General features: G+C 39.5%; 1 protein-coding gene across 2 annotated transcripts in view; it reads right to left on the reverse strand.

Annotated features, from left to right (window-relative positions):
* Positions 1 to 1,339: 1,339 nt before the first annotated feature.
* The window catches only part of NDUFAF6 (NADH:ubiquinone oxidoreductase complex assembly factor 6), a 21,183-nt gene continuing 10,696 nt past the window's right edge, over positions 1,340 to 11,826 (reverse strand). The window contains exons 4-8 of one of the 2 annotated variants that reach the window (XM_006753191.2): positions 11,368 to 11,470; positions 9,088 to 9,221; positions 7,879 to 7,980; positions 5,865 to 5,921; positions 1,340 to 1,484 (exon numbers count right to left, since the gene is read on the reverse strand). In XM_006753191.2, the coding sequence (XP_006753254.1) occupies positions 1,356 to 1,484; positions 5,865 to 5,921; positions 7,879 to 7,980; positions 9,088 to 9,221; positions 11,368 to 11,470 (525 nt within the window). In that variant the 3' untranslated portion in view covers positions 1,340 to 1,355. Of the gene's footprint in view, positions 1,485 to 5,864; positions 5,922 to 6,142; positions 6,278 to 7,878; positions 7,981 to 9,087; positions 9,222 to 11,367; positions 11,471 to 11,826 lie in introns of those variants that run through there. The other variant, XR_001513132.1, reaches the window with a different exon arrangement.

Raw genomic sequence — 11,826 nt, forward strand, 5'->3', positions numbered from 1 at the left:
GCAAAAAAAAAAGTATTTTATTAAAAAAATGTATTTTTATTGATTTCAGAGAAGGGAGAGGGAGAGAGACAGAAAAATCAACAATGAGAGAGAATCATTGATCGTCTGCCTCCTGCATGCCCCACACTGGGGGTCGAGCCCACAACCTGGGCCTGTGATCTCCTGGTTCACAGTCTGATGCTCAATCACTGAGCCACACTGGCCGGGCCTCTCCTGGTTGTGGAAGCTCAACCACTGAGCCACACTGGCTAGGCCAGAAAAACAATATTTTAAGCCACAGTTGTAGTAGGCACTAAGCCATAGCTGAAACCAAAGGCTCAAGAGAGATGGGATATGGAACAGTACATGGGAGGTGTGAACAAACAGGAGACAAGACCACTGAAGACAGGAAAAGGAAACTGGGGCATCATCCTGGCCTTGGGAGTCAGGGACTCACTCAGAGTCTGGATCTGCCATTACCAGCAATGCAAACAATTTTGTTTTTGCAACTAGTGTGTATTTTATATTTTAAATTTTTTCATTACCAAAAAATTCTTTATTTCATAGAGTTTTAAAGATCAAATGAGACCACTGATGAAAGTATGTAGCCCAGAGCTGATCAGTGGGAAGATCAACTAGTATACACGTTTTTAAAAATGCAGTATTCCCTAATGAATGTTCAATATCATTGTGCTAATATACTTCACATTAATACACTTTATGAATACAACTTTGTTCATGATCACAATAATACAGAATGAGAGAGAGTGAAGCAGTGGGGTTACCAAAAAAGTAAAAGCTTTCCAATCAGCCAGACCTAAAGTCGAAATAGGGTTCCAGCTCTTGACAGCCAACTGTCTTACCTTACAGAAGTTATTTCACAGGGTTGTAAAGATGACATGTGAGGGATAAAAACCCTCAACATAGCCACTGACACTCCTCAAGTATTAACTTCACTCTCTGGGACCCCTAAATAAATTCATTTCACACCTGTACTGGCACTGAGTTCTGGCTCTCCAAATGCAAAGCCAGCACTACCTAGTCCCTCCCCCTCCCCCCAGGATGAGGGAGGGAGGAGACATTCTTCTCTCTGCCCCCTGGTGGTGCAGCTCAGCTCCACCTGACAGGGATGGGACAGCAGACACTGTCTGGGCTGGTGGAGACAATGGCAGTGTCTGAGGCAGAATCTCAATGTTTTGGCCCCCAAGCCCCACAGTAGTTTCTCACTGATTCTATAAGCTATTCACACCCATCCAATAAATTCATTTTTGCCTTAAGGAAACAGTCAGTACCTGCTGTTTATAAACAAGAACCCTGACTAGTATACTTTTGAAAACTAATAAAAATAAATTAATATCAATGCCATGAGATTATTTTTAGTATCTTCTTCTCCATGACTGAATATACAAAGACAATGGAAGTAATGTATTCTTCTGTTGTAAAGACGGGTGGAATATATCAAAATTTACTTGTTGAATTTTCTTTAAATAGTCCTCCAGAGCAACCTGGAAAAAGAGAAAAATGGTCACATAGGATGATTAAGTCTTTAAAATAAACTAAAGAAACAGTATCAGTATTAAGGCTATTTTAGCTTCCCTGAGGTGGTCTTTAATATATTAAGAATTTAAATGAGAATTTTAAAAGGGAGAGAGAAAATAAAGACATCTTCTAAGAAGTTTCTATTAGGCTGGTGAAAAAGGATCATAGAACTAGTACTGGAAATATCAAGTCAATTCTGATCATAATTTATACTGTTCTTATCAAAATGTAAAAGATCAGAGAAATTACAGTTTACCAGGTTTTTTTTACTAGACTGCAGAATATAAAAGGGATGTTTCAATCAAGGAGAATGAACACCACGCCAAAAAATGCATTGTATCATGAGGAGGAACTCAAGATGTTTGTTTAAAGGTTATGTTGTGAAAAAGTTTAGTGGGTCTGCATGCTCTTGCAAGAAAATGATTTGCACCTAAGGAGAATAGGTCCCTACAATGTCACCCAGGCTCCCCCATCACAGAAAACCTGACAAAACTTTCTTTGTGATGGGGGAGCAAGGTTGGAAAACACTGACAATGGCAATGTTCGTTATTTTATGGTTCTCACTTATTTCTACTGATTTATAAATTATTTATTTCAGTAACTTTCTTATAGAGAGAAGCCACTTGGTTTTGCACTGACACTTCCAAAGGCACCACTCCCTTCTCAGTCCTCTCCACAGCTCCCTTAGAGTTCCTCAGCACAGCCTGTGTGATCCAGAGATCATGCTTGTGGGTTCTCTACAGCAGCGGTTCTCAACCTTCCTAGTGCCGCCACCCTTTAACACAGTTCCTCATGTTGTGGTGACCTCCAATTTCATTGTTACAAATTGAGCATAATTAAAGCATAGTGATTAATCACAAAAACAATATGTAATTATATATGGTCTTAGGCGACCCCTGTGAAAGGGGCGTTCGACCCCCAAAGGGGTCGTGACCCACAGGTTGAGAACCGCTGATCTAGAGTATACAGATGAGAAAAAGAAAACAAAAAAGATTGGATTTTCTCCTATACACTTATATACAGATGAGTGTACATATAAATTCAGTATCTACTTTTAAACCCTAAACTTATACATATATGCATAAGGAGATACGTGCATGAATGTGAACAGCTGCCTTGTGTTATATAAGCAAAACACCCAGAAATTCTTTGACAAAAAAAAATAAACTTCACACAATGAAATATTATGTTGCAGTAAAATAAATGTGCAATAGCTATATGCAATAATATGAGCAAATTTTAGAAGCGTGTGTGTGTAACCTAGACGACAAACAGAAACGCCCCATTTTTATAAGACTCAAAAACAAAAGTAAGCAACACCCTGTTTAGGATTACATAAAATGGGAAAAGTTTTTTGGAAATAAAAGAAAAACCATAATAAATACAAAATTCAGAATAGCTTTTTGGAGGAAGAAGGCAGAGGCAGTGTACTTTAATGTTAACATTCTAGTTCCTGGGTTGAGTGGTGAATTTTGGGTGTTTGTTATGTTATACGTTATCATACATATATACATACATATACAGGTATGTCATATTCATTTGTAAATATCAAATATTAAACATTTCAAAAGAGAAAATGAACATATTTTAGTGCAGTTTCTTTTACATTTAAAAACAGAGCTCATGTTATGCATAATGTTCTATAATCTGCTTTTTTTAAATCACTTAATTAGAGGCCCAGTGCATCACATTCGTGCACAGGTGGGGTTCCTAAGGCCTGGCCAGAGACAGGGCCTGCCGGCCAGGGGAGGAACAGGAAGAGGGACAGTGGGAGGTTTGCCAGCCGGGAAAGGGACCAGGAAGGTTGGCTGGCTGTGGGAGGTTGGCTATGGGAGAATACTCACCACCACGGGGCAGTTCCTGCATTGAGCGTCTGCCCCCTGGTGGTCAGTGTGCATCATAGTGACAGCTCGACTGGTCGTAAAGGTTGCTTAGGCTTTTATATAGACAGATATATTGCAATCAACTTTCCATCTCTAAGAATTCTATTATGCTCATTTTAATAGTTTTATAATACCTAACAATAAGAAATAGTTGATGAAATTAAGGTACAGGCATATAATGGGATATTATACAGCCATTAAATATTATATTTATAAATATTTTAATGATGTGGTTAAATGCTTGATAAGTAAGGTACTGAAATATAAAGTGTGATTTCAACTATACACAAAAATTCATTACAAAAAAAGAACAGAATAAACAGTGGTTTGTCTCTGTGTCCTAGAATTATAGGTGATAGTTATTTTCTTCTAATATTATTTTTATGTTGTCCAAATCTCTAAAAATGCTATTTCTTTTATAATTAAAAAATTCTATTAAAATACAGATAAAATGTGACCTCAACTGGGCATTCACAAATTAGGATTTGGTTCAAAGGAAAGTTTGGCTAATAGTAAATAAATTGTTCGACATAACAATTTCCTGGAAACTCTCAAAGACATTACAATTTCTGAATATGGCATATTAAAGCTTTACCTATGAAGAAGAGTATATACTATAGCCTCAGATAGTTTTTAAACAGCAAAACCTTTTCTTTGAACAAAATAATTCACAGATGCCCCACTTATAAAACAATAAGAAGAGATGTGTCCCAGCGGAATGAGGACATAGGACATTAGCAGTCCTTCAGGAATTGCCATGTGGTCCCTCCGGTTTCTGCTGGCACAGATGGAGACAGAGCTGGGCGCCAGCCCCAGGTCTGCCGTGGGGCCCACCATCTGTATTTCAAACAAGTTCCCAGGTGGGACAAATACTGCTGGTCCAGGGACCACCCCGTGAGAATCACTGGTCTAAGGTGGTGGTTCTCAGGCTGGTTGCACTTCACAAAATTACCGGGCAGTTTTAAAAGTATCAGTGTCAGGATCCAAACTCTTTTTTTTTTTTTTTTTTCAACTCAGGTACATGCCCTTGACCGGAATCGAACCCGGGACCCTTAAGTCCACAGGCCGACACTCTATCCACTGAGCCAAACCGGTTTCGGCATGGATCCAAACTCTTAGATATTGTGATTTAATTAGTTTGGGGAGGAGCCCAACATTGCTTTGGTTTTTTGGGTTGTTTTTTTACAGTTTCCCCAGTGATTCTAAAGGGCATCCAGAGTTAAGAACATTATTCACAGAAGTGAACAAAACAGACAAAGTCCTTGGCCTTCATGGGAGCTTAACTTAAAGAGTAAGTTAAAAACAGATGATGGTGCATCCTCAAATATCATTAAGACCTAATAACCAAATAACCATTAAAAATGGTGACATAGAACAGTATATGTTGACAAAGAAGGAAATGCTTAACACCCCACTTATACAAAAAATACATATGTAATTATATGATCATAAAAAGTCCAGAAAGATAAACAGACTCTCTCTGGAAATGATGGAATTGTGAGAGGATTCTTATTTCTTCCTTTGCCTCCTCTAATACGATGTGAACATCTAAACTATTAATGCATTACTTTGTAATAAGCAAACCTAGTAAAGAAATAAAATGATTGGGAACACTCAGATCTGAGACCTAGAAGATCTGAAAGGGTAAAAATGAATCTTTAAGTATATTTTTGGGGAAAAGGTAGAAGATATGTTTGGTATTGTAGAAAATGCACGAGTTTTCAATTTTTAAAGATCACAAATTTTTGAACTTTGGTTTTTACCTATAAAATGAAGTAAACCATGCATAAGGATGATTAGGAATAATGTCTGAAATGACCTAATTCAGAGCCTGTCCTGTAATAGGTGCTAAATAACTGGAAGCTATTCTCATTTCTTTATATATTTTTCAACAATAATTCCCTAACTTGGCTACACATCAGAAGCATCTGGGGAACTTATTAAAATCACGGTTTCTCTCCTAGGAATTCCCCCTCCTCAATCCCAAGTGTTATTTAGTAAGAACACCCCAGGAATCTGTTTGTTTTCAAAGCTTTCCCAGGTATGTGATGCGGCAGCTCAGCACTGGTCCATGAGCCACACTGCTCAGGAGCCAGTGCTACAATGTGGTCCCAGTGGAGAAAATATTACTAGAATAATAAGTAATACTCACATAGCTATAAGCAGCTTAACAACCCTACAAGACAGTGTCCCACATGATTCCCATTTTACCTACGAGTGCACTGAGGAACACAGCTAGTAAAAGGCAAAGCAGATTCAAACTGCTGCTCTCCTCACTGGCCTCTGGGAAATACAGGCATGGCCACTGCCTAGAGCGGAAGGCAACTAAGAAACCCACCACAAGGAAGAGAAACAAAAATAAAGCCTCCAAACTAAAGACGTGCATTTGAACCTCATAAAACAGAAAAAGCTCATATACACCTGCTTCATTCATTAAGCAGCTTTCCCTGTTAATCTACTTACCGTCTGAAGAAAGGCAGGAAATGCCTTCACAGGAACACTTTTGTGGAGGGACCTAGCCTAAGAAGGAAGACAAAAGGAAGCTGGTTTGAAATATAAATATTTCTGGAAGTAAACACTCCCTCAGAAAGTGAACACAAAGCAACTGGCCATTTAACAACACAGCTAGGGCCCCTCTCAAAAGCAAGAAGACAGCTCTCACTCCTGCAGATTACAATTAATTTCTTACACTTAAAGGACTCAGGAAAAAGAACTATATTAAGAATTCCATTCTCCCTTACCAGTTGACTTTGGCATTTTCCGGCTGCCTTATAACATCCTGTAACTTTGACCCTCCAGCTCTGGGTTAGGGGTAAATGAAGAAAGACTTGTGTTTACAAGTCCCAGCACCTCCCAGCTTAGACGGTCATTATCTCCTGTTTAGGTGAATAGAAGATCCTCCTAGCTGATCGTTCTGCCTGTGTTCCCCCACCTTTAAATCCTTCCACACAGCCAGCCAAGTTAATGTTCCTAAGTGACTGTTTTATGTTTATTTTCTTTAACATATGTCCCTCATTGAGCAAGTCTCAACTATGCATGTTGGGATTCAGAGGCCTCCACACCTTGACTAACCTCATCTAACTCACCGCCCTACTTCTCTGGACTAGGAATCCCCGAAGCTCTCAGGCTGATGCCCTCCTGCTCTCACCAAACGCACCTGTTCCCAGGCCTTTGTGTACACTGTCAGATACCACCTCTGCTTCCTGACTCACATCTTCACCCCTCCCTGTTTCACCCGTCTACTAAAATTGCTGTCTTCAAAATCATCCACGCCCTACTGTTCGCCGTACCTCTTTTCTCTTCATCTCCCTGTAGCGTGCAGTTTTATCACTCCACCTTCTTGGAATTTGTTCCTCCCTTGGTTTCTAACACACTGACTCTCAGTTTTCCTACTTCTTTGATCATTCTTTCCTTCTCCTTCCACCTGAGGAATGGAGATGGGCCCTAGGCCCTTTTATCCAGATGTACATTCTCCTCGGGCAATGACATCCAAACTCACAGCTTTAACCATTTCCTTCCATGTGGATGGCTCCCAAATCTCTCTCTCCAGTTCTCATCTCCTTTCAAAGTCACAATTCTGCATTCTTTAACAGCCCATCTCCCTAAATGTCTTCTAATCCCCTTCTATTCAATGATGTCCAGCAGCTAGTCTGTCTACTGATCCTAGTGTACCACTGCTTTTTTACTACTATAGTCTTTGAATGGCCCCATCATCATCTCTACTTGAACTCTGTGCAGACTTCAACTTCCCCTCTTCCTGATCCTGCCACAATTCAATCAGTTATCAAGTCCAGTTGATTCTAATTCTTGGTTGTGTGTGTGTGTGTGTGTGTACACATACATAAACATCCACCTTCTCTAAATCAGACACTCTTACATGTGGCAAAAGGAGATTATTCACTAGTGATTATTATTAGAGTAGCAGGATGAAAGCCAAATTACAGCATGAACAGTGTCAGGGCGGTGAGGGCCTTGAGGTAACAATGAATGCAGACCACTTATTCAAAAAAGGTTAATTGTGAGGGAAAAATAAGGAACAGGAGGGTCCACAGGATGCCGATAACTTCAGAAGGCAGCAGCAACAAGCCAGAAGATAAGAGACAAGTTATCGGAGAGGCCAACTGAAAACCCCAGCTGGGACCGCTGAGCATGCCAGGTCCTGGGAAGGGAGGAGAGGCATCAGCCCTGCAAGGCAGAAAGGCACGCCGCCCGAGAGACAGAAATGGTGAGTGATGATCAGAGTGGAACCTAACTGAGGAAGCCCAGTAAAGGGGCACACATTTGCTCAAAGGGAGAAAGCGGTATTTTTTAAAAGTGGAGAAAGTTTACAATAGTCCCTGAGATAAATCCACTGGGATTTCAATGAAAGTTGGAATACAGTCTGCCAAGTAGGGAACAGTATGATCTAGAAACAGCCACACCTAGAAAGGATAGTTTCCTAAATGATTTGCGGGGGAGGGGCGGGGAGGCTACTTACATGCTTCAAGTGCAAGTGCGCCTGGCTGGCAATGTCATATATCACATCTCTTACATTTTTATCTTGGTTCTTCCGTAGAAAATCCTCTTGTGAAACACCATGCTGTGTTGAAAAATATTATATTAGCAATTACAAAGTGTACTTAAAACTAACTTAGCTCAAGAAAACAGGTGAGAGAACAGTAAGTACAATATAATGTCTATTTTGTTTTTAAAAATATATGGATGTGTACATATATGTGTATGTGTGGCTGTGTATATATACACAGGCTAGCTCTCTCTCTCTCTCTCTCTCTCTCTCTCGGAAGAATATGCAACAGGATGATAATTAGCAACAGTTGTAGTAGTAGAACAAAAATACACAAGCAAGAGCCCTAGCTGGTTTTGCTCAGTGGATAGAGCGTTAGTCCTGGGTTCGATTCCGGTCAAGAGCACATGTCCAAGTAGCAGGCTTGATCCCCAGTAGAGGGCGTGCATAATTCTCATCATTGATGTTTCTACCTCTCTCTCCCTCTCTCCCTTCCTCTCTGAAATCAATAAAAATATATCTTAAAAAAATACACAAGCAAGAAAACAAACATATAAGACGTTTTAAAAGCACAGACAATAATGATTCTCATACAGAAAATAAAAGTTCTCATAAACAATATTCTTGTCTTAAGGATGATTTCCTCCTCTAAAATAAAGAACAGGCTGGTCCTGGCCAGGTAGCTCAGTAGGTTGGAGCCTCATCCCAATATGCCAAGTTGCGGGTTTGATCCCCGGTCAGGGCACATACAAGAATCAACCAATGAATGTCTAAGTATGTGGAACAACAAACCAATGTTTCTTTCTCTCTCTCTTCTCTCCTCAATTAAAAAATAAAATAAAATAAAAAAGAACAGGCTAAGCTAACAGTAGGAATAATTACTGTCATTGCTTGGAAGGAAGTAAGCATCCACATGAAGCTACACCAAGTGAGCTTCTCTGGATTTCCTTACTCATAGCTCCACCAGAGACCGAAAATGCCTGACTGACAAAAATTCTCACTTGATAACCAAGGAGCCGAAAAGAAATACGCATTCATTTCAAAGCAGTTATTTGAAGTCCAATGCGCTATCCATTGCGCCACAGAGCCAAGCTCAAAGCAGTTATTTGAATAGACAAAGCAAAGAGCCAAGAAATAACACCCTTCCCATCCTCCTGAGGTAAATACAAGTAACAGCCTTACCAGCATACAAATGTCCATGGGAAGGAACACCCTTCTTCTGCTAGTGTGGTACGGCGTGGCTCTCAAGCAAGTGACAATGCCATGCGCCTTTCCAATGTGACTTGCAGCGTGATCTGCATGAAGATCCTTTACACCTATGGTTTTGAAAGTAACCAACAGGACTGCTCTTTAAATGCATAAGTCAACAGAAGTACAAAGAGAAATCACCTACACATGTGAAACTAATTATTTATCCTAATGCATTCACATCTGAAAAACAGGATCTATGAGTAAAATGGGCACAAAAACAAGCTGGCTACTAAGCAGGTTTCTGAACTTGAACTTCTAAATAAGTTGGTCCTCAGGCTATATCACACTAAGAACACATTTGGAATTGTAATCAGCTATCATGGAAAAACAACACGAGTGTTTCATTTCTTCTCAGTGCAACGTCCATACGACCTCACTTTAAGTATATTCTGCTCTTTGCTCCCTCCTTTCATTGTGTTGGCAAACATGTCACTGAATGCGCAGGCAGAACAGGCCTGGGAAATTCAATATGCACAGGATAAAATAACATTTATTCCTTTAGGGTGACATAAAAATATATTACCTTCTCCAAATGGATGTTACTGTCCTTGTGCCAAGTAATTTCCTCATTACAATCCTCATTACTATAAGACCTTCCCAGCTTAAAGGCTTAAAAAATCATTAGCCCTGGCCTGTTTGGCTCAGAGGTTGGAACGTCGGCCTGCGACCAAAAGATCTCGGGTTCGATTCCTGGTTGGGACGTGTGCGGGAGGCAACCAATCGATGCACCTCTCTCACATCGATTTTTTTTTCCTCTCTCTCTCTGTCTCTCCCCTTCCTTTCCACTCTCTCTAAAAAAATCAATGGAAAAAATTTTTTCGGGTGAGGATTAACATAAAAAAATAAACATCAGCAATTACCAGATTATTAATTATGACATTCCCATGAAGTAGCTAAATTTTTTTTTAATATATTTTTATTCATTTCAGAGAGGAAAAGAGATAGAAACATTAATGATTAGAGAGAATCACTGACTGGCTGCCTCCTGCACACCCCCCACTGGGGACCGAGCCCACAACCCAGGCACGTGCACTTGACCAGAATCGAATCTGGGACCTGTCAGTCCACAGGCTGACGCTCTATCCACTGAGCCAAACCAGCTAGGGCTAAAATTTGTAATTTTAAGAAACAACTTCAATATTGTTTCTTCTGGGCAGATAATATAGAGACAACAGTAAGAGAAAAACCTCAGAGACTCTTTTACATGAAGTTAGTAATTTGAACGACCAGGGAAAGCTTTCATACATGCATGGATAAGTAAATTTCTTACTGAGGGAAAGAAACATCTCATGTACTTAAAGATATTTCCAGGTCCTTCAATATACAATCTAGGCCAGAAAAATAGCCGAGAAGAGCAGCGGGTGACCATACCCACACAGCCGAACCCCTGCAGAGGAGTCACAGGCAGAAGGAGGGAGGGAGGAAAGGGGAGGAACTGAGGCACGGGCACCAAACAGCGGTCGACCAAAAGATCTCGGGTTCGATTCCTGGTTGGGACGTGTGCGGGAGGCAACCAATCGATGCACCTCTCTCACATCGATTTTTTTTTCCTCTCTCTCTCTGTCTCTCCCCTTCCTTTCCACTCTCTCTAAAAAAATCAATGGAAAAAATTTTTTCGGGTGAGGATTAACATAAAAAAATAAACATCAGCAATTACCAGATTATTAATTATGACATTCCCATGAAGTAGCTAAATTTTTTTTTAATATATTTTTATTCATTTCAGAGAGGAAAAGAGATAGAAACATTAATGATTAGAGAGAATCACTGACTGGCTGCCTCCTGCACACCCCCCACTGGGGACCGAGCCCACAACCTGGGCATGTGCCTTTGACCCAAATCAAATCTGGGACCCTTTAGTCCACAGGCTGATGCTCTATCCACTGAGCCAAACCAGCCATGGCTAAAGTACTTTTATTAGAGCCTAAGTATTATGATTAGTTTGCACTCCAAAGACAAACATATATTCCTCTTCTTTTTTTTTTTCTTTTTTTTTCTGGATTCAGCCTGCCCAGGTTTGATTCTTTTTTTTTTTTTAATTTTTTATTACAAAGCTCAAAAAAAATATATATAGCTGTTCCTTTACAAAAGATGCAAAGAAAAACTTCAGTGTTAAAGTGGTAAGATTGTCAAATTATGAAAGAATGAAGTCTGAAACGTGTTTTATTCAGAAAAAGAGAAGTTATGAAATTAAAAAAAAACACAACTTACCCAATATTTCTAGTGTTAAATAAAGAAGAGAACTCTGTGTGTTTTCGGCATAATTTTCCAGTTCCTGGATATTACGATATGCTTTGTCATCCAAATTTTTTTCCTATAATCAAACAAAAGGCAAATCAAGTTTGCTGAATTATCCAAATTTATAAAGACACGATTTTCTGCCCAAAATAACTGAATAATAAAAACATTAAGTATATACTGTTTATACAAAGTAAAAGAAGATTAAAATTAAATTAAGATATGAAAGTTCTACACAATCTTACAAATCACCCCTCAAAATAAATACCTCAGGATTAATCTCAATGCACTTGCTATAAAAAGGAAGGAACTCTTACCATTTGCAACAGCATGGATTGTTGCGTTTTCATTGTCGTTTGTTGCCATGATGTTTTTTATTTCTTCTTTGATCTCTCTGGTAACCCAGTCATTGTTTAATAGCATGCTATTTAG

Source organism: Myotis davidii, unplaced genomic scaffold (assembly GCF_000327345.1).
Source record: "Myotis davidii unplaced genomic scaffold, ASM32734v1 scaffold390, whole genome shotgun sequence".
Lineage (NCBI taxonomy): Eukaryota > Metazoa > Chordata > Mammalia > Chiroptera > Vespertilionidae > Myotis > Myotis davidii.